Genomic DNA, 23,340 nt, shown 5'->3' on the forward strand with positions numbered 1-23,340 from the left:
TTGAACTATAAAAATAAAGTGTTTACAGCCAACATGTTGGTGGTTGTCAAGGTGGTGGGGTGGGGGTGGGTGAAATGGGGTCAAAAGGTATAAAAACATCCAGTTATAAAATAAATAAGTTATGGAGATGTAATGCACAGCATGGTGATTATAGTTAATAATACTGCACTGCATATTTGAAAGTTGCTAAGAGACTAGATCTCACCATAAGAAAAAAGTTTTTGAAAATTTTGTAACTTATGTATGGTGGTAGATTATTTTGCATTGTGTACAAATACTGAATCATTATGTTGTATACCTGAAACTAATATGATGTTATATGTCAATTATACCTCAATAAAAAAAATCAAATATTAAAAAAATTTGCTGATGTAAGTATACTTATGATGGCTTTCCAGCTTATACAGTTGTTTTTAAAATATGAAAAGTGTAATAAAAAATTTTAAAAGATAAAAAAAAGTATTTAAGGGCTTCCCTGGTGGCACAGTGGTTGAGAGTCCGCCTGCCGATGCAGGGGACACGGGTTCGTGCCCCGATCCGGGAAGATCGCACATGCCGCGGAGCTGCTGGGCCCGTGAGCCATGGCCGCTGGGCCTGCGCGTCCAGAGCCTGTGCTCCGCAACGGGAGAGGCCACGGCAGTGAGAGGCCCGCGTACCGCAAAAAAAAAAAGTATTTAAAAGCTTTACATTGCAGTTAATGTTTATTGCTATAATAACATAACACATTCAGTTGCATTTCTTCAGTGGGAAGAAAACAGCTAACAGACTGGAAAAAATAACAGGTCTCCACATTGAAGAATTTAATTTTCAAATACATTGAGGTACTCTTGTGAATAGTGAAATACGAATTTATTTTAAGTCTTTTCTGAATTCATAGTCAGATATTGACAGGTAATTTCTCAATCTATTAAGTGGAGTTGAATACATTTTTTGATGTTGAAAAGTAAAGGTAGGGGAATTACCTGGCGGTCCAGTGGTTAGGACTCCGTGCTTCCACTGCAACGGGCACGGGTTCCATCCCTGGTTGGGGAACTAAGATCTGGCCCAGCACAGAAAAAAAAAAAAAAAAGGAGTAAAGGTGGGAACTTTGGTTTAAAATCAAGCACACAAGTGAACTACTACATACTTCCATTTCTGGTAATATGGAAGGCTAAGTTATCCACCCTTAAAAAAAAAACTGTAGGATAAAATTTGTTTAAACTGAGGTACAATTTACATTCAATAAATTACACAGACCTTAACTGTACTGTACATGAGTTTTGATAAAGTTGTACTCCCATGAACACACATATCAAAATATAGAACAACCTCATCACCATGGAAAAGTTCCTTATGACCCTAACCAATCAATCACTGTGCCTCTACCAAAAACCAGTGTTCTGATTTATTTTACTGAAGATTAGGTTTGCCTCTAAATGGCATCATATAGTATGTACATGTGGTGGGTAGCTTCTGAAGTGGATCACAATGCCTGCCTCTTTATATTCACTTCCTTGTATAATCTCCTCCCTTTGAATGTGGGCTGCACCTAGAATGTGAGCTAGCTTCTCATGTATAGGATACAGCAAAAGTAATGGGTGGTTCCTTCTAAGATTAGGTTACAAGAGAGTGTGTCTTCTCTATCTCTCTGACTCTTCTCATTTGCTTGATCTGATGAAGCAAGCTGCCATTTTCTGAGCTGTTTTCTTAAGAGGCCCACATGTCAAGGAACAGCTGTGTGTGTGTGTGCGTGTGTGTGTGTGTGTGTGTGGCGGGGATGGAATTAATCTGGCAACAAACATGTGAGTGAGCTTGGAATGCATCTTTCCTAGCTGAGCCTTGATTCAGCCACTGGGAAGATCGGGAAAGTTTTAATAAAAGTGCTATCATCTAACTAGTTCTTCAAGTTTTGGTGGACTTTAATTCATATTAATGATTTTTAGTTACAAAAGTAATACATGTTCATTGTGGAAATTTTAAAAATATAGAAAAGCACAAAGATGCAAGTTTAAAAAAAAACGAGTTCATAAATCCCACCACCTCAGTATAAAAACATTATTTAGGGAGGGTGGGAGGGAGGGAGACGCAAGACGGAAGAGATATGGGAACATATGTATATATATAACTGATTCATTCTGTTGTAAAGCAGAAACTAACACACCATTGTAAAGCAATTATACTCCAATAAAGATGTTAAAAAAATAAATAAATAAAAAATAAATAGAAAAAAAATTATTAACATTTTGGTGCACATTCTTATAAACATTTTTCTTCTAATCATCACATCTGAAAGAACAATTGGGACCATGCTGTTTAGTCATCTGCAATTTTAAAATTAATTAATATTTATTTAACACCTTTATTGGAGTATAATTGCTTTACAATGGTGTGTTAGTTGCTGCTGTATAACAAAGTGAATCAGCTATACAGGTACATATATCCCCATATCGCCTCCCTCTTGCTCCTCCCTCCTACCCTCCCTATCCTACCCCCCAATCCCACCCCTCTAGGTGGTCACAAAGCACAGAGATGATCTCCTTGTGCTATGTGGCTGCTTCCCACTAGCTATCTATTTTACATTTGGTAGTGTATATATGTCAATGCTACTCTATCACTTTGTCCCAGCTTACCCTCCCTGCCCCCCATGTCCTCAAGTCCATTCTCTACATCTGCGTCTTTATTCCTGTCCTGCCCCTAGTTCATCAGAAGCATTTTTTTTTTTTTTAGATTCCATATATATGTGTTAGCATATGGTATTTGTTTTTCTCTTTCTGACTTACTTCACTCTGTAGGACAGATTCTAGGTCCATCCACCTAACTACAAATAACTCAATTTCATTTCTTTTTATGACTGAGTAATATTCCATTGTATATATGTGCAACATCTTCTTCATCCATTCATCTGTCGATGGACACTTAGGTTGCTTCCATGTCCTGGCTATTGTAAATAGTGCTGCAATGAACATTTTGGTACATGACCCTTTTTGAATTATGGTTTTCTCAGGGTATATGCCCAGTAGTGGGATTGCTGGGTCATATGGTAGTTCTATTTTTAGTTTTTTAAGGAACCTCCATACTGTTCTCCATAGTGCCTGTATCAATTTACATTCCCACCAACAGCGCAGGAGGGTTCCTTTTTCTCCATACCCTCTCCAGCATTTATTGGTAGACTTTTTGATGATGGCCACTCTGACTGGTGTGAGGTGATACCTCATTGTAGTTTCGATTTGCATCCCTCTAATGATTAGTGGTGTTGAGCATCCTTTCATGTGTTTGTTGGCAACCTGTATATATTCTTTGGAGAAATGTCTGTTTAGGTCTTCTGCCCATTTTTGGATTGGGTTGTTTGTTTTTTGATTTTGAGCTGCATGAGCTGCTTGTAAATTTTGGAGATTAATCCTTTGTCAGTTGCTTCATTTGCAAATATTTTCTCCCATTCTGAGGGTTGTCTTTTTCTCTTGTTTATGGTTTCCTTTGCTGTGCAAAAGCTTTTAAGTTTCATTAGGTCCCACTGGTTTATTTTTGTTTTTATTTCCATTTCTCTAGGAGGTGGGTCAAAAAGGATATTACTGTGAATTATGTCATCGAGTGTTCTTCCTTTGTTTTCCTCTAAGAGTTTGTCAGCCTTACATTTAGGTCTTTTACCATTTTGAGTTTATTCTTGTGTATGGTGTTAGGGAGTGTTCTAATTTCATTCTTTTACATGTAGCTGTCCAGTTTTCCCAGCACCACTTATTGAAGAGGCTGTCTTTTCTTCATTGTATGTTCTTGCCTCCTTTATCAAAAATAAGGTGACCATATGTGTGTGGGTTTATCTCTGGGATTTCTATCCTGTTCCATTGATTGGTATTTCTGTTTTTGTGCCAGTACCATACCGTCTTGATTACTGTAGTTTTGCAGTATAGTCTGAAGTCAGGGAGCCTGATTCCTCCACCTCCGTTTTTCTTTCTCAAGATTGCTTTGGCTATTTGGGGTCTTTTGTATATCCATACAAATCGTGAAATTTTTTGTTCTAGTTCTGTGAAAAATCCCATTGGTAGTTTGATAAAGATTGCATTGAATCCGTAGATTGCTTTGGGTAGTATAGTCAATGTTGATTCTTCCAATCCAAGAACATGGTATATGTCTCCATCTGTTTGTATCATTTTAAATTTCTTTTACCAGGGTCTTATAGTTTTCTGCATGCAGGTCTTTTGTCTCCTTAGGTAGGTTTATTCCTACGTATTTTATTGTTTTTGTTGCAATGGTAAATGGGAGTGTTTCCTTAATTTCTCTTTCAGATTTTTTGCTGTTAGTGTGTAGGAATGAAAGAGATTTCTGTGCATTAATTTTGTATCCTGCTACTTTACCAAATTCATTGATTAGCTCTAGTAGTTTTCTGGTAGCATCTTTAGGATTCTCTGTGTATAGTATCATGTCATCTGCAAACAGGGACAGCTGTACTTCTTCTTTTCCGATTTGGATTCCTTTCATTTCTTTTTCTTCTCTGATTGCCATGGCTAAAACTGCCAAAACTATGTTGAATAATAGTGGTGAGAGTGGGTAATCTTTTCTTGTTCCTGGTCTTAGAGGAAATGCTTTCAGTTTTTCACCATTAAGAATGACGTTGGCTGTGGGTTTGTCATATATGGCTTTTATTATGCTGAGGTAGTTTCCCTCTATGCACATTTCCTGGAGAGTTTTTATCATAAATGGGTGTTGAAGTTTGTTGAAAGCTTTTTCTGCATCTGTTGAGATCATCATATGATTTTTCTTCTTCAATTTGTTAATATGATGTATCACATTGATTGTTTTGCATATGTTGAAGAATCCTTGCATTCCTGGAATAAACCCAAATTGATCGTCATGTAGGATCCTTTTAATGTCCTGTTGGATTCTGTTTGCTAGTATTTTGTTGAGGATTTTTACATCTATGTTCATCAGTGATATTGGCATGTACTTTTCTTTTTTTGTGACATCTTTGTATGGTTTTGGTATTGAGTGATGGTGGTCTCATAGAATGAATTTGGGAGTGTTCCTCCCTCTGCTATATTTTGGAAGAGTTTGAGAAGAAGACGTGTTAGCTCTTCTCTAAGTGTTTGATAGAATTCACCTGTGAAGCCATCCGGTCCTGGGCTTTTGTTTGTTGGAAGATTTTTAATCACAGTTTCAATTTCAGTGCTTGTGATTGGTCTGTTCGTATTTTCTATTTTTTCCTGGTTCAGTCTTGGAAGGTTGTACTTTTCTAAGAATTTGTCCATTTCTTCCAGGTTGCCTATTTTGTTGGCATATTCTTGCTTGTAGTAATCTCTCATGGTCCTTTGTATTTCTGCAGTGTCAGTTGTTACTTCTCCTTTTTCATTTCGAATTCTGTTGATTTGAGTCTTTTCTCTTTTTTTCTTCATGAGTCTGGCTAATGGTTTATCAATTTTGTTTATCTTCTCAAAGAACCAGCTTTTAGTTTTATTGATCTTTGCTATTGTTTCCTTCACTTCTTTTTCATTTATTTCTCATCTGATCTTTCTGATTTGTTCTGCTAACTTTGGGTTTGTTTTGTTCTTCTTTCTCTAATTGCTTTAGGTGTAAGTTTAGGTTGATTATTTGAGATATTTCTTGTTTCTTGAGGTAGGATTGTATTTTTATAACCTTCCCTCTTAGAACTGCTTTTGCTGCATCCCATAGGTTTTGGGTCATTGGGTTTTCATCGTCATTTGTTTCTAGGTATTTTTTGATTTCCTCTTTGATTTTCTCAGTGATCTCTTGGTTATTTAGTAGAATTTTGTTTAGCCTCCATGTGTTTGTGTTTTTTTTTTTGTTTTTGTGTGTGTGTGTTTGTGTTTTTTACAGTTTTTTTCCTGTAATTGATATGTAGTCTCATAGTATTGTGGTCGGATAAGATACTTGATATGATTTCAATTTTTTTAAATTTACCGAGGCTTGATATGTGACCCAAGATATGATCTATCCTGGAGAATGTTCCATGTGCACTTGAGAAGAAAGTGTAATCTGTTGTTTTTGGATGGACTGTCCTATAAATATCAATTAAGTCCCTCTGGTCTAATGTGTCATTCAAAGCTTGTGCTTCCTTACTTATTTGCATTTGGGATGATCTGTCCATTGGTGAAAGTGGGGTGTTAAAGTCCCCTACTATGATTGTGTTACTGTCGATTTCCCCTTTTATGGCTGTTAGCATTTGCCTTATGTATTGAGGTGCTCCTATCTTGGTGCATAAATATTTACAATTGTTATATTTTCTTCTTGGATTGATCCCTTGATCATTATGTAGTGTCCTTCTTAGTCTCTTGTAATAGTCTTTATTTTCAAGTCTATTTTGTCTGATATGAGAATTGCTACTCCAGGTTTCTTTTGATTTCCATTTGCATGGAGTATCTTTTTCCATCTCCTCACCTTCAGTCTGTATGTATCCCTGGGTCTAAAGTGAGTCTCTTGTAGACAGCATATATATGGGTCTTGTTTTTGTATCCATTCAGCCAGTCTGTGTCTTTTGGTTGGAGCATTTCATCCATTTACATTTATCAGTTATCAATATGTATGTTCATTTTACCATTTTCTTAATTATTTGGGGTTTGTTTTTGTAGGTCTTTTCCTTCTCTTATGTTTCCTGCCTAGAGAAGGTCCTTTAGCATTTGTTGTAAAGCTGGTTTGGTGGTGTTGAATTCTCTTAACTTTTGCTTGTCTGTAAAGGTTTTAATTTCTCTGTGAAATCTGATTGAGATCCTTGCTTGGTAGAGTAATCTTGGTTGTAGGTTTTTCTCCTTCATCACTTTAAATATGTCCTGCCACTCCCTTTTGGCTTGCAGAATTTCTTTTTTGTTGTTGTTGTTAACATCTTTATTGGAGTATAATTGCTTTACAATGGTGTGTTAGTTTCTGCTTTATAACAAATCGAATCAGCTGTACATATACATACATTCCCATATCTCCACCCTCTTGCATCTCCCTCCTCCCCTCCCTATCCCACCCCTCTAGGTGGTCACAAAGCACTGAGCTGATCTGCCTGTGCTATGCGACTGCTTCCCACTAGCTATCTATTTCACACTTGGTAGTATATATGTCTATGCCACTTTCTCACTTCGTCCCAGCTTATCATTCCTCCTCCCCATGTCCTCATGTCCATTCTCTAATTCTATGTCTTTATTTATTTGTCCTGCCCCTAGGTTCTTCAGAACCTTTTTTTTTTTAGATTCTATATATATGTGTTAACATACGGTATTTGTTTTTCTCTTTCTGACTTGCTTCTCTCTGTATGACAGACTAGGTCCATCCACCTCACTACAAATAACTCAATTTCATTCCTTTTTATGGCTGAGTAATATTCCATTGTATATATGTGTCACATCTTCTTTATCCATTCATCTGTCAATGGACACTTAGGTTGCTTCCATGTCCTGGCTATTGTAAATAGAGGAGACTTGCAGAGTTTCTGCTGAAAGATCAGCTGTTAACTTTATGGGGATTTCCTTGTATGTTATTTGTTGCTTTGCCCTTGCTGCTTTTAATATTTTTTCTTTTTTTAAAATTTTTGATAGTTTGAGTAATATGTGTCTTGGCATGTTTCTCCTTGGATTTATCCTATATGGGACTCTTTGTGCTTCCTGGACTCGGGTGGTTGTTTCCTTTCCCATGTTAGAGAAGTTTTTGAGTATAATCTATTCAAATATTTTCTCAGACCCTTTCTCTTTCTCTTCATCTTCTGGGACACCTATAATTCAAATTTTGGTGCATTTAATGTTGTCGCAGAGGTCTCTGAGACTGTCCTCAAATCTTTTCTTTCTTTTTTCTTTATTCTGCTCTGTGGCAGTTATTTACACTATTTTATCTTCCAGGTCACTTATCTGTTCTTCTGCCTCAGTTATTCTGCTATTGATTCCTTCTATTGTGTTTTTAATTTCATTTATTGTGTTGCTCATCATTGTTTGCTCTTTAGGTCTTCTAGGTCCTTGTTAAAAATTTCTTGTATTTTCTCCATTCTATTTCTGAGATTTGGATCATCTTTACTATCATTACTCTGAAATCTTTTTCAGGTAGACTGCCTCTTTCCTCTTCATTTGTTTGGTCTGGTGGGTTTGTACCTTGCTCCTTTATCTGCTGCATATTTCTCTGTCTTCTCATTTTGCTTAACTTATTGTGCTTGGGGTCCCCTTTTCACAGGCTGCAGCTTTGTAGTTCCCGCTATTTATGGTGTCTGCTCGCAGTGGGTGAAATTGGTTCAGTGGCTTGTGTAGGCTTTCTGGTGGAAGTGACTGGTGCCTGTGGTCTGGTGGGTGGGGCTGTTTCTTGTCCTGTTGGTCAGCAGGGCTGCATCCGGTGGTGTGTTTTGGGGTGTCTGTGAACTTAGTATGGCTTTAGGCAGCCTCTCTGCTAATGGGCAGGGTTGTTTTCCTGTCTTGCTAGTTGTTTGGCATGGGGCATCCAGCACTGGAGCTTGCTGGCCATTGTGTGGAGCTGGGTGTTAGTGTTGAGACCGAGATCTCTGGGAGAGCTCTCGCCGAGTGATATTATGTGGGGCTCTGAGGTTTCTGGTGATCCAATGTCCTTGACTCGGCTCTCCCACCTCAGAGGCGCAGGCCCGACATGTGGCTGGAGCACCAAGGCCTTGCCAGCCACACAGCTCAGAAGAAAAGGAAGAAAAGAAAAAAAAAGAACAGATAGAAGCCCAAAACAAATAGTAAAAGCAAACCTAAACAGACAAAATCACACTAAGAAACTCACACACACACACTCACAAAAAGAAAAAAAGGAATAATAATAATAAAAGAATTTTTTTAATAGGAAGATAGCAACCATACCAATAAACAAATCCATCAATGATAACAAGCACTAAAAACTAAACTAAGATAAACATAAAACCAAAAACATATCAGACGCAGAAAGCAAATCGCAAGTCTGCAGTTGCTCCCAAAGTCCACTGCCTCAATTTTGGGAACATCTGTTGTCTCTTCAGGTATTCCATAGATGCAGGGTTTATCAAGTTGATTGCGAGGATTTAATCCACTGATCCCGAGGCCGCACGGAGAATTTTCCCTTTCTCTTCTTTGTTCGCACAGCTCCTAGGGTTCCACTTTGGTTTGGGCCTCACCTCTGCATGTAGGCCACCCCAGGCATCTGTTCCCCACCCAGACAGGAGGGGGTTAAAACAGTGGCTGATTAGGGCTCTTTTGTTCACTCAGGCCGGGGAGAGGGAGGGGTACGGTAGTCACAATTGGAATGTGGGGGGAAGCTGTGGCGGCAGAGGCCAGCATGACATTGCAACAGCCTGAGGTGTAACTTCTCCCGGGGAAGCTGTCCCTGGATCATGGGACCCTGGCAGCGGCGGGCTGCACAGTTTCCCAGGGAGGTGTGGGTAGTGACCTGCGCTTGCACACAGCGTTCTTGGTGGCAGCAACAGCAGTGTTAGTGGTCCATGTCCTTCTCTGTGGTCCGAGATGGTAGCCGCGGCTTGCACCTGTCTCTGGAGCTCGCTTAAGCGGTGCTCTGCCATCTGTGGGCACACGGAGTAGGAATCCCCTCTCTTCATACACCCCAAGACAATGGTCTCTTGCCTCTCCGGCAGGTCCAGAATTTTTCCCAGACTCCCTCCCAGCTAGCGGTGGTGCACTAGCCCCCTTCAGGCTGTGTTCACTTAGCCAACCCCAGTCCTCTCCCTGGGATATGACCTCTGAAGCCCGAGCCTCAGCTCCCAGCCCCCACCCGCCCCTGCGGGTGAACAGACAAGCCTCTCGGGATGGTGAGTGCTGGTCGGCCCCGATCCTCTGTGTGGGAATCTCTGTGCTTTACCCTCTGCACCCCTGTTGCTGTCTGTCCTCCTTGGCTCCGAAGCTTCCCCCCAGCCCACCCCCGTCTCCACCAGTGAAGCGGCTTCCTAGTGTGTGGAAACTTTTCCTCCTTCACAGCTCCCTCCCAGAGGTGCAGGTCCTGTCCCTATTATTTTGTCTCTGTTTTTTCTTTTGCCCTATCTAGGTACGTGGGGATTTTCTTGCCTTTTGGGAAGCCTGAGGTTTTCTGCCAGTGTTCAGTACGTGTTTGTAGGAGTTGTTCCACATGTAGATGTATTTTTGATGTATTTGTGAAGAGGAAGGTAAGCTCCACATCTTACTTCTCTGCCATCTTGAAGGTCTCCCCTTATCTGCACTTTTATAAATGTTATTTCATTTAATCTTCACAATAGCCCTGAAAAGTAAGAAGTACTTTCAATCCCATTTTATAATAATAACTTGAGGGACAGAAAGTTTAGCTTGTCCAAGTCACACGAAAGCCAACATGTACATCTGGAATGTCTTTCTCCAGAGCCCATGCTCACCTTCCTCCCAGCTGCATCCCAGACGATGGGTGGTGCTTGGAGATGGCAGGGCATGAAAAGGAAAGGAATCACTCAGAGGGGTTGTTTGTAATGTTGGATTTGGTGACCGCTTCTATCTACAACATAAAGGAAAGGGAGAAATTTAAAATAGCGAATTTTCCCAGCCTGGGAAAAGATGATGTCACAAATGATACCAATTTCATAATCTGTTCAATAGTACCTGTGATTTCTACTAGTCAAAAAGCATTCCTTCAATTCAGCCTTACCTCAACCTCAGACACAGGGCTCTATGGACTGTGTGATGCAGTGAGGTCTTATCAAATCTGCAGTCCAGTCACTCTGTGCTAAGGAGATCTGGCCCTGGCTGAAAATCTTCTGGCTGATCTGGGAGCCAGCGTGGGAGCTGGAGCACCTCGTTTGTGCAAGCCTGGGCCGACCCACACTGCTTTCCCACGGGGAGGTGTCTTTGTAACCAGGGGGCATCCAGGACAGGCACCAGGCTACAGTGCCATCAAGCAGAATGGCCCCTTTCCACTCCACACTAAGAGCACTTTATATCTGCCCCGGCAGGGATGGGAACAACAAGTTTTTGCCAAAAGGAAAGAAGAAATCAAAACGTAAAATATACTTCTCTGGGTTGCATGTTTCTGGCTTGACTTATGTCACTTGCACAGCAATGGTTATTGTTTGTTTGAACGACAGAGGATTTTAGGCAAGGCCAGAAACGCTAGCCCAGGATTTGGTCCCCCAGAGTTCTGACACCTAAAGAAGGGGAAGGAACTGTGGGTGTGTGGAGTCAGGAATGTCTCTTCTGATTCCAGCCTTCAGCTGCCTGAGCCTCCCAAGCTGCAACCTGCCCCACAGACAAGAAAATGTAGCCACAGACAACAGTGGAAGAGGGGCTTTGAAACAAAGAAGGAAGAGTGGGCACATGTTTCCTGGGACTCGTGGGATCCTTGAACTCTTTGAAGGTCTGTCTGACAAGTTCAGCTTTGACAGGAAATGCTGATTCACCGGACAAAGAGTTCTGGTTCGACACTGGCTGAATACACAGCACCCAGCTCCACCATCCATAGCCCCCAAGCCCAGGATAAGTTGTTTCGTTTCTATTTTTCTCTCAGGTTTTCTAAACCTTGCCACTTTCAAGAAATCTACTCTCAGGGAGCTAATTTTTACATAATTATTAGCTCTGCTTTTCCTTTGTGAAAGCCACTCTCCATTTTTGGATGACATTTGATGACCTGCATCAGTAGAAAACGTTAGTTTTGTCCTCTTTCACTGAAAACTTGGTGACAAAGTCAAATTCTCTAAAGGTCTCTCTAGTGTGAAACTTCTTGTAATCCTTTCCCCTAACACATACCACAGCTCACTTACACAGATGCTTTAGGGAGAAGGCCAGGCCCTTATGAACATCTTAGAGAGCCTTCCTCAGGCCTCTTTCTTCCTCTGAATTTCTCCAATTTGCCACCCCCTTTGCTCCCACTTCTGCATCTTACCATACTGTGTCCAACCATTCTGTCCTCTATTGAGTGCTGGGACAGATAAACACACAAACATTTGATAATAAACACACAAACATTTGATAAATGGGGCAATTGTGAAGGAACCCCTTCCCATCTTTGCCTTTTTCAGTTCTTTTAAAATTTCCTCTTCATTAACTCCATATGCTATAGGCTTCCAGTTGAGATCTATCCCTGCTCCCTGAGACCCTGCAACCTGCCCCTTACCTGTACCAGTGTCTATCGCCTCTTTACCAAAACTTCTTTAACAGGAACTTAACTTCATTGCTTCCACACCAATAAACGTTCATTTTCCTTTTTCATTAAAGAGTGAATATTTATTGACTACTTACTTTTGCTCTAACAAAACAAAGTCCCAATCCAAAGGAGTTTACATTGTAGTGGCAGGAGACCCAACCACAAGCAAATAAGATAAGCCAATAAATAATATGCTCAGAAGAAAAATAAAGCAGAGGCATAGGACTGCAGGATGGGCATCGGCCTGGCCTTTTCCAGGCCTTAGTGAAAACAGTAATTGTTGTTTTCGTATTTATCAAACACCTCAGCCTCTCACTCCTTTGGGGACAGGTGTGGTTGTGCTGAGAAGGCTGATCTACAGTATCTGCTTTGCCAACCAACCCTCAATGGGAAGAGTAATAATTAAACAAGACAGGTAATCCTTGTAAAGTGCTTAATGCAGAGTCTGGTACAAAGAACAGTAAATAAGGGGCAGCCGGAGAAAATGGGAAGGAGTGGGGAGCCACCATTGACAAAGGCCATCTCATTTGCTCTAATTTTAGTTTAATCTCCACATTACTTGTACCCTCTTCAGGCAGCCCATAGCTTTATGAGCAATTGACCCTTGGAACTGAGAAGCTGCTCCAGATAAAGACCTTAGTTGAAAGTGCCATGGTAAATAAAATGGCATGGTTTAGAGAGGAATGCAGGCGGAACTTGACAGTAGCTGCTATCTCTCAGGGAGCTGGGGCTCCTCTTAACCCACAGGAACTCGCTCATCACCTGACATACAGGCAAACCTGGAATTGAGGGAGGTGATACCCCACAGGGCAACCTTGATCACGGAGCCGGGAGCCAATAGGTAAACTACTGTACTTTTTTACTTAAGGCAGAAGAATCTGAGGTGCATTCTACATTTTCTCAGAGGCTTTTCCAGCAGATGGAGCCTCAGTCACTCACAGCAGTGACCAGCTCAATGACATATTCATGTCTTTCTGTCTTTTCCTATTCAATCTCCTGGTCCCAACCCAACTCCTGCTCATTGGAATTACTTCCCAAAATAACTGTCTTCACAAGGTCCTCATATCAGAAAGAACCCCGGCTAAGACAGTCACACTGTGCTTTGGTTTTTCCTTTTAGATTCTATCTCCCAATATTATATATTCCACATATATATGAAATTATCTATAGTCTCTTCTCTTTTTCATAGCTCTTTCAAGTTAGGAAGTTTCAGTCATCAGGTAACTCCACAGTTTCCCTACCAAAGATCTCTCAGATTGTTCTTTCAGTATATATTCGGTTAAGTTGATCATTACTGTTTCTGTATATGCAAACAAAACCCAGGGATCACATCACTTGTTACAGAAATTCTCTTTGATCCACAGTGTTTACATTGCCTCCTCTATAGCTGGTGAAGACAAGAGCTTAAATTTTTCCAAGTTGAAAAACTATCATTTGGAGGATTGCAGTGAACTTCTGTATTTCAGGGAGCAGGCTGTCCTTTAATTTTGGAGGCAACACTTTGATGACTCTTTTAGTGATGCTAATACACCTACCATTACCCCTCCCCATCATTTATATGAAAATGCTTTAGGCTGAGACATTACCTATTCTGTTTGGGCATATAGATTTAGTATAACTAGCAGAATTATTAACCTGCAATATTAGATTTTTCCCCCTAAATCTAGATTAAGTTGTCTTATAACTAAATGTTTTTATTTTCCCTTAGAAAGAAGAAGAAAGATAGCAGCCTGGAAAAGGAGAAAGACGGCAAGGAGTGACCAGCAGAGTGAAGCACTGTCCCAGAGCCAGAGACCAGATTTGCTTGGCTAGAAGGGGAGGATTGGGGCAACAGGTTCCTTAACGGTTCCCTAAAATTACATGAAGAGGGAAACCTAATAAAATACTGAACTCTTTGATGGCAGTAGAATAGAGACTTAGACTATTGTCATTTGGGTATTAATAATCTCTGAAGACTGGAGAAGATGGGAACATATTAGTTACCTATGGTTCCCAATACTCCTGTACATATTTCTCCCTAACCCCCTCCCTTTTAAAAAATTCAATCTATTTAAACCCAAAACAAAAAGACAAACACAAAAAGTGCACCATTTCTCCCACCCCCAACCCTTGCCTCTGGCAACCACAAATCTGTGCTCTCTAACTATGAGCTTATTTATATATACATATCATTATATATTTATATATATATATATACACACATATATACACACACACACACACACATTGTTAAAGGACTCCATATATAAGAGAGATCATATAGTATTTATCTTTCTTCTCTGACTTACTTCACTTAGCATAATGCCCTTGAGGTCCATCCTATCCATAGAGTTGTCATTTAAGTACTTATGACTGCTTTTGTACTACAATGGCCAGGGTCTGTTTTGCAACAGAGACGGTATGTCCCACTAAGCCTAAAATAAAATCTTTACTATCTGGCCCTTTAAAGTGAAAGTTTGCTGACCTCTGCTCTAGATCTAAATAGTTTAGAAGAAATATAGGGAACAAAGGAACATGTTAAGAAACACCATGGAGATGCAATCAGCAAATTCAAAACGTGGAAAATTCTATAAGATTAACAACTTAATTTCGTAAACAAATAAATGATAGTAAACATTTTTTAAAGGGTGGGAGAGAAAACCTATACCACTTATGAGACATATGACTTTAATGCAATGTGTAGCCCTTTAAGAAGAAAATGATTCAAAAGTCAACTTAAAAATATGTATGTAACAATCAGGGAAATTTAAATACTGACTGTATATTTGATGGAATTACTACTAATTGTTAAATTGTAATAACCACATTATTTTTATGTTATTCTTTCAAAGAGTCCTTCCCGTTATAGGGGTTTGGGAGTAGGGCAAATGGGTATATACAAAGTAAAAATGGACATGAAATGATAGTTAATTGTGTTATTAACTGTCATCATAGTTACCTATACCTATGGGTAAGTGAGGGTTCATTAAATTAGTCTCTCTACTTTTGCATATTTTTGATATTTTTCTTATTATAAATTTCTATAAGAGCAAGAATTTTTAAGGAAATTATAAAAGTTATTGAGAGATATTAAGAAGACCTAAAAGGAGAGGTATGCCAGTTTGTAGGTTGAAAGACTCAATATGGAAAAATAAATGTCAGTTTTTCCCAGTTGAGGCCCAGTAGGGCTCACCCCAGGGAGTTCAACAGCAACCACCCCCCCAACCCCCAGTAGCTTTCCAGCAAGTTTTGTCAGCTTCCCAGTGGGGATTTCTGGTCCCAGGCAGCAGTTCCCTGCTAACCAGACTTATCCTCCTGACTGTGAGCAGCTCTGTCTCGGGCAACCCAGAGAACTTCATGACCAACCTGTTGGCTGCAACCACACTCTCTCCAGTGAGGTCTGAATCCCAGCCTTGGCTCCAGGAATTCCCTTCCAAGTTCATTTGTTTCCTAAATACTCTTCTTCAGCCTTTGAGTATTCTTTTGAGTTTTCTTTTATGCCCTTTTAGTAGCTAATTCCCAACTAATTTTTTAATATTGAATAGTCCATGTTCAAATTGCTGTGTGGTTTGTCTCCTGAGTGGGACTGACACACTAGTAAAATTGAAGTTGTACATGTATAACATGCATGACCCTGCAATCACATGTATGTGTGTGTTTGTGTGTGTAAGAGAGACATGCACACGTGTGGGAAAGTACAAATACAAGAATATCCATAGCAATGTTGTTTAGCATAATCTAAAACTGAAAACAAATACAATTGTTGGTCAACAGGAGACAGATTGGCTGCAGGATGTGAGAGAAAGAGAGGAGTCAAGGATATCTCTAAGGTTTTTAACCTGAACAACTGGAACATAAGAGTTGCCATGTTCTGGGATAGGGAAGTCTGCAAGGGGAACAAGTTTTGACATTTGCTGGTAATATCAGAAACCAGTACTAGACTTAATCTTGAGATGACAGGCATTCAGATGGAGGTGTTAAGTAGGCAGTTGGAAATGCAAGTCTGGATGAGCAGCCTGGGTTACCACTGAACTTATATATTTGGGGGTCCTCAGTGCACAGCGTCCTTAGAATCAAGAGATTGGGTAACGTCACCAAATGAGTAAGTGTGGACAGAAGGAGAAGGGGGCCAAAGGATGAACATGGGGGCACTCTTCTCAGATGACTGTCATAGTCTCGCTGCCCCTGCTTCAGTGCCACGACCACTCTCCATCCCCACCTCCAAAAGGTCATCATCTCTCAGCATCCAGAGTGACTCGGATTAGATAACACCATTGTCTGAGTCTCTTCAGTGGTTTCCTGTTGCTCATAAAGTCCAAACTCCTCACCAGGAGTATCTGGCTCCTCCCCATGCCTTCACCTTACTTTATTCTTTCCTTCCTTTGTTCTCTACCGACCAGTTCCTCTATGTAGTGCTGTTTATTCCTCAAATACATGTATCTTTCTCATTTCAGGTCACTTGCACTAGCTGTTCCCTCAGCCTGGAGGGGGAAACCTATCTTTGCAGGGCTGTCTCCTTTTCCTTCAAATTTCAGTTCAAAATACCACCTCTTCACAGAATTTCTTCCTGTGCTCACTAGTCACTCTAACAAGTCACTCCGTAGCACTTTTTCACGGCACTGATATCTGACATTATCTTAGTTATTCGCACATTGACTGTGAATCTCAGCTCCCCCATGGCAGTGACCGGCCGTGTTTACTATTATATATTCCCAGCGCCTCAAAGAGTGATGCCACCTGTAGGCTGTCGATAAATATTTGCTGAATAAGTGAATGAATGATTTATAGGATTTTGCATACTTTTAAGTATCTTTTTTAGCTTCCAAATTCAGGGAGGGAATGCTGGGCTGCCATTTTTCTTTGTCCAGGCTTTATCTTTCTTTATGTCCACTTCTTCACCAACTCCCCTGTGTCACAAAAGCCCAACAGTGCTGTAAAGATATTAGAAACAATATTTTATTCCGAAGCCTGTGAATCAGAGGATTGTGTAAAGAAGTTACTCCAATCTGAATGCCTCGACACAGTGACGCTTTGGAATGTGCCCAGTGACTCCAGAAGGGGACTGACTGACACTCCTCCAGAGCAGTCACGCTCGCGCCTGGAGGCTGTGAGGGCCCCAACCAGGTCCAAAACAGCATCTCCTGTGGTGCCGTCATGGGGGAGGTTCTGGAACAGTTCTTCATTTTTGTAGGGCTGCTGGTGTGCCTGGTCCACCTGGTGAAATGCGTGAGATTCTCCAAATGTATTTTCCTGCACTTCTGGAAAGTTTCGCCAAGGTCTTTCTTGAAGTCAATGGGACAGTGGGCAGGTAAAGAAAGTTTTCCATCTCTTGTTTTTTTTTGTTGTTCTTGCTTATTATCACTTAGGTCTCAAAAGATATATTGCATCTTTTCCTTTTGAGAGCAAAGATGTAATTCCTTTGGGGTATTTTAATTTGGGAGGCTGGAAAGCACGAATGAAATTAGGATTGTCTGAGAAATGAGATGTGGGGCATCAGGAGGATAATTAGGGAACAATGTGACTCAGTCCTTGCCTGTGTGCTTCTCCTCTCATTCTCACTGGTTGGGTTTTCTTATTTTTGGAGTTTCTGGTGATACAAGTAATAGAGGCTGCAGGAAATTATGTATCCTCTTCTTCAGATTTTCAAAAGCCCAGGGTGCTTCCATTTTCTTAAAGCGTGTTTCAACATTCTGAAGTCCAATAATTTAAATTCATTTTATGAAAAAAAAATTTCTCTGAGCCCTTTCAAGAAGTGAGGGTAATACAAAATCAAGGCAATAAAGATCTCTGTGGAGACATGTTTTTAAAATGGTTATATATGGAATCTGGGTCTGGTTTGTGTCCCAAGTAGACTGATTAATTGCTGCCTCCCAATGGGATTTAGCTCCTGGAACTGCCATGCAGAATTTCAGCTCCATACTGAGTTTAAGGTGAAGGACGTGAGGCTATGGTTTCGGCATCTCCTTGAACGAAATGCTAAGTTTGCATTTCAAAGTTGGCGTTATGTGCTGGTGTCAGTCTATCAATAACCAATACTGTGGTCGGGCTGGCCCTTGTGGTTCTTACTGTGATTGCAAGGTGGCTTTCAGCAATAACCATCAGGACACTTTAAAAAAAAAAAAGGTTTATTACTTTCAGGACCTGGAAATTATGTAGGACACCTGGTGCCACATAGCAAGGTCATGGGCGCAAAGAGAGAGAGAGAGGGTGAATGGGCCTGGAGTTCTGCTTTTATTTTATTCTGGGGTGGGGGCCTAGGATTTCACACGCTCACTCTTTAATGGTGAATTTAAAACATAAAAGCAGGAATTTAAAGCACAGGAAGAGAAAAAACAAGTGGTCCAAATGGTCAGTTATTGAAATCAATCAAGATTTTTAAAACAAAGGAACCTCATTTGGGGGAGATGGCCTGGCTCTTTACATGATCGTGTGGCCAGCATAGCTTTTATTAGAAATCACCATCTTTAAAGTTGATGCCTCTTTGAAGTTGATGCCTCATTGGCAATCAAAGTCAGGCACTTGCATTACAAAAAAGAAAAAAACAAAACCAAAAACCCAACCGTCAGGTTTTACACTACAGTTGGGCACCAAGAAATCCAATGATTTAAAAAAAAATAAGAATTTGTGTGGCTTTAGAAATACAATGCCAGGCTAAATAGGAAAGATTGTAAACAACCTTATAGGGCTGCCAGATAAAATACAGGATACTCAGTTATATTTGAATTTCAGATAAATAAAGAATAATTTTTTAGTATATGACACCCCCAATATTATGTGCGACATTCTTATACGAAAAAATTATTTGTTGTTTACCTGAAATTCAAGTTTAACTAGGCATCCTGTATCCTTATTTTCCAAAGCTAAAAAAATTACTATATGAAAATTGTTTGGCATGAATAAAATGCGTTTTTAACTGTTGCTTGTTAATCTGGGGAGAGAGAGAGAGAGAGAGAGAGAGAGAGAGAGAGAGAATATGTGTGTGTGAGCACTCCCTCTCAGGGCAGTATGATGTCTCCAGTGAACTTGCTAAGCAGTTTGAACTTGAATGTTCTGGATCCAAATACTCTGCATCACACAGATCCAAATGCCTGTGCTCTGAGGGGCTTAGAACTCTGCCCATCAGTGTACGGCAAAGCCCTTCTGAGGACACACATTCTAAAAGAAGTGCATGTGCGGTCATATGTGGTTGATTTCCTAATTTTGTCACTGGTATTCTTTTTTTTTTTTTTGGCTGCGTTGGGTCTTCGTTGCTGCGTGCAGGCTTTCTCTAGTTGCTGCGAGTGGGGGCTGCTCTTTCGTTGCGGTGCGCGGGCTTCTCATTGTGGTGACTTCTCTTATTGTGGAGCGCGGGCTCTAGGCATGCGGGCCTCAGTTGTTGCGGCACGTGGGCTCAGTAGTTGTGGCTCGTGGGCTCTAGAGTGCAGGCTCAGTAGTTGTGGTGCACGGGCTCAGTTGCTCCGCGGCATGTGGGATCTTCCCGGACCAGGGCTCGAACCCGTGTCCCCTGCATTGGCAGGTGGATTCTTAACCACTGCGCCACCAGGGAAGTCCCATCACTGATATTCTTTATAGATTTGTGACCCTAAAGTCAGAGCCTGGGTTCAAATCCTGTAGTCATCATTTTTAGCAGTGTGGCCTTGATTGGGTTAAGAACTTTCTCTCCCTTAGCTTCCTCAAATATAAACTAAGGGAACTGATGTTCCTTGAATTATAGGCTTGTTTTGAATATCAGATGAGATGGTGGCTGTGGGGTTGCCCATCCACATGTTCTTTCTGCATTTCCGTAAGCCGGACACGGAAGAGCTTTATTGGACCTACAATGCCTATTCCACTTTCTCCCTGAATTCCAGCAGACTCATCTGTCACCCTCACCTAGACAAACTGATGCCTTCACATTCCCACCACCCGCCACGAAGAAGCTGCTAGTGGGAGCCCTGGTGCTCTGGGGTGTCAGAGCCAGAACCTCAATCCTGGCTTGGAAGCTGTGTTCCGAGGCCTGACCTGGACACTGGGGCAGAGGCAGCACTGGAGACTTTGCTACGCACCGAGGAGGGGGTGGAGGTGGCCAGGAACCTCAGGAGCCAGCTTCCTCCCCTCTTCTCCCTCCAGTCCATCTCATGCTGTGTAATTTAACTTGTAAATAATAAGGTCTAAGTGGCTAAAAACAAAACCCAAAAATATAATGCGCGGCAGAAAGTAAACACTCAGTAGGTACCAGCCACTTATTGACGTTATCTTGACTACTGGGTGATTTTGAGGATGCCTGTAATGGAGGGGAAGGTGAGGCAGAAGACAACAACCCTGAGCAAAGTACCTCTACAGAGTAAAACAAGTCATATACATGGAGTCACTTAAAAGTACCCAAATAAACAAGTAAAATCACTGGTAATTATTAAAATGAGGGTGCTTCTGCCTGAAGCACTGCCTGAAGCTTTTTTAGCTTGGTCTGCTCTCCCTCTCAAGTAAACTAAATGTATACATAGCTTTTGTACACACTTTTGGAAAGCATATCCTCCGATTGTTGGTGCAAAGGTAAACTGCAGATATGTATATACTGAATTGTACTGTGTTTTGAAATTGTGACATTCACACGAATGAAGTTTACCCTAGAGCTCAGTCATTAAATATGTATGTGCTGTTGGCTATAAAAGGACTAGAAGGTCCATCTCATTGTTATCTATTAATCAATAGATCCAGTGAGCACAAGTTCTTTAGGTTCCTTCATGTCACTGCATCCTCTTTTTGTATTTCTGTATTTTCCTCTTTGTTAAGTTCTCTATCTTCAATGGGCTTTGATTGCTGCTGTCCTGTGAGAGTGAGGATAGGAAGTGGGGAGAACTCAACTTTTAGTAGGAACCTTGAAATGTCCTTACAGTGATAATTGGGTGTGTGGGTAGAGAGATAATAGCATACACTGCTTGTCCTTGATGAATTAAGGCTTAGAAATGTCTAAGCCCTTATGGGGTCTGAATAAAATGTTCGCTGGCTAATGTTCTTTGTTTCATTTTGGAGCATGTTTTTCATAGCCTCACCAACCCTTCCCCCCAAACCCCATCCAAAAAAAGAAAAAAAAGCTTCATTTTGAACATTTAGTGAAGGGAGTCAAGGCTGGAAACTTCACAGTTGAGCGGAGTAGGGCTGGAGAGCAGAAGGGCAGTGCTTTGGAATATTGTGTCCTAGAGAGTAGGCCTGCAAGAACATGTAGCCAGCAAGAAAGGGGTTTAAAGATTATTTCTATCCTTTAAAACCATTTCTGCTTTTTGCAGTGATCACTGGAGCAGGAGATGGGATTGGGAAAGCTTATTCATTCGAGGTAAGTTGTGTCCCTGGAGACTTTCTCCTCCCCTTTTATTAAACACATCATAGTCACATGACTCCCACCCCAAACACTAGTTTTCTGATTATAAAAGCAATGGACATTCCCTTATGAAGGAAACTATTTTCTATAAAAAAGGAAATTTAAAAATCATAATCTCACCGCCTGGCTACCTTTTTTAAAAAATACAATGATATTCAAAGGTGGCAGTATCTCCCCTTAGGAGTTGTTTTAGGAATTTATGGGGACACTGTTATTTCCTAGGGTAATTGTACCATAAGCATTTATATACTTAAAGCAATAAAAAAATTATAAACTACTTTCCTTTTATAGCTAGGGCATATGTTGATTTAAAAATCATTTGTGTAGGTAGGAGATATGTATATATATAACTTTCACTTCAAGAAGATTAATGGGCATTAAAAAATATAATATAAAGAGAGAATCTGATAGGGCTGAGAGTCACTGGAGTGTGATTAGAGTCCTTGAGTGTTTCCTTCCAGGGTTTTTGTTTCTCTGTAGATAGATAGATAGATAGATAGATAGATAGTAGGTAGTTACGCTTTTCTAAAAATGTGTTTACAGCATATGTAGTTTTGTATGCCATTATTATTAGTATTATTACAAGTTCGACATTTTCACTAATGAAGTATTGTTTCCTGGAATTCCTATATATTTTCTTTCTTCTTTGCGCGTATTATACTAACCTCCAGAGCCATGTAAAATACAATAGAAGAAATAGAATCCTAGAAATTATGAGGATGGCTGTTAAAAATCAATACCTTAAAAACATAATGCAAAGCACTTCAATTATGAAAACTACATTCAACAATAGTGTAGTACTCATGTGTTTTCTTGTTCCTAAAGGCCTGTGTCATGAGAGAGGTCAAATCATCTTCTGTGAAATGAACATTGCAAGGTATATTGGAGGTACCAGATAGAAACTTCTGGTTTTCTTTTTAGTTAACAGAGCTGAACTATACCACTTAAAAGCTCCGAGTGCTGGTCTTTTGGGTCTACCCCCCCATCCTCCATGCTCTGAAGATAATTTCTTTGGTACTGACATTCTACTTCAACTCTGTTTTTGTTTTTGTCTTGCAGCTAAAGAGTTCATCTTTGCTCTTATCCTAATTTGTATATAGCAACTTTCTGATGATCAGTAGTGCCCAACACTCAGTAGATGAGTGGTTATATTTGAGTGTTGAGGTTGGAGAGACCATGTGCCAACCCCTTTCCAAAGCCTTGTATCTTCCATACCCCAAATCAGAAGGAAAGCTTTTCTAGCTATTTGTGTTAAAACTATATCACCTCTTATATAACTGTTTTTTCACCTTAGACCAGTTTTCTGGAAAGGGTCTTATCTTTCATCCACAAGATCCAAGGCCTTACCTCTCAGTTCTCTGGAGAACTCAGGTTATTTCTTTATGATTTTCCAGATTCTTTCCTCAAATTCATGCTGACCTGATATACCTGTGGCCCCCTTGATATCTTAAGACTCAGACACTTTTCTTTCTTCTTAGAGGAGACCCATGTGCGGATTCTCCTTGGCAATTCATTTCCTTACTCTTTCCAAAAGCAATGGCCTGGGGGTCAGGAGCTATGAGTTCCAGTCCTCATTCAGACACTAACTGTCTGCAGATTTTGGACAAGTTACACATCCTTTCTGGGCTTCCAGGTCTTTATGAGCACAAAAGATGTCTCCTAAGAGCCTTCAAATTCTAAATTCTGTTTCTCTTCTAGACTAATTTCTTGCTTTGCTCTTCTTGTAGAATCTTATTCTTTGTTTCCTTTTGTTCTTTTCTAAGGCTGTGTTAAACAATTTTCTGGGATCCCTACCTTTCTTTCATGCAGGATTCCCTCTCTCCCAGAGAGCCTGTTCTTGTCTCCCTGCTAATTGCTGCTTCAAGGAAAGCAGTTCAGAGTCTGGAATGCTATGGGTTGTAATGGTTAAGAATTCGAGGTTGGGAATGGATCAGATGTCTGTTCAAACTCTGCCTCCAATATGCTCA

At 40.5% G+C, this 23,340-nt stretch overlaps 2 protein-coding genes across 8 annotated transcripts in view; both read left to right on the plus strand.

Moving 5' to 3' along the window:
* Nucleotides 1-11,250, plus strand: part of SLC35D2 (solute carrier family 35 member D2) — a 78,136-nt gene extending 66,886 nt beyond the window's left edge. Inside the window, exon 16 of the mRNA XM_029203444.1 lies at nt 9,940-11,250. The gene's annotated coding sequence lies outside the window, so the exon portion shown is untranslated. The remainder of the gene's footprint in view (nt 1-9,939) is intronic.
* A 7-nt stretch (nt 11,251-11,257) lies between these two features.
* Nucleotides 11,258-23,340, plus strand: part of HSD17B3 (hydroxysteroid 17-beta dehydrogenase 3) — a 45,094-nt gene continuing 33,011 nt past the window's right edge. For 5 of the 7 annotated variants that reach the window (XM_029201628.1, XM_029201632.1, XM_029201629.1 and 2 more), the window contains exons 1-2: nt 14,286-17,323; nt 21,282-21,328. In XM_029201628.1, coding sequence (XP_029057461.1) covers nt 17,170-17,323; nt 21,282-21,328 — 201 coding nt within the window. In that variant the 5' untranslated portion in view covers nt 14,286-17,169. Of the gene's footprint in view, nt 11,374-11,396; nt 12,878-13,744; nt 13,871-14,285; nt 17,324-21,281; nt 21,329-23,340 lie in introns of those variants that run through there. The other 2 variants (XM_029201630.1, XM_029201631.1) reach the window with 2 other exon arrangements.

The sequence above is a fragment of the Monodon monoceros genome, unplaced genomic scaffold (genome assembly GCF_005190385.1).
Source record: "Monodon monoceros isolate NGI ecotype Baffin Bay Population unplaced genomic scaffold, NGI_Narwhal_1 Super_Scaffold_5, whole genome shotgun sequence".
Classification (NCBI taxonomy): domain Eukaryota; kingdom Metazoa; phylum Chordata; class Mammalia; order Artiodactyla; family Monodontidae; genus Monodon; species Monodon monoceros.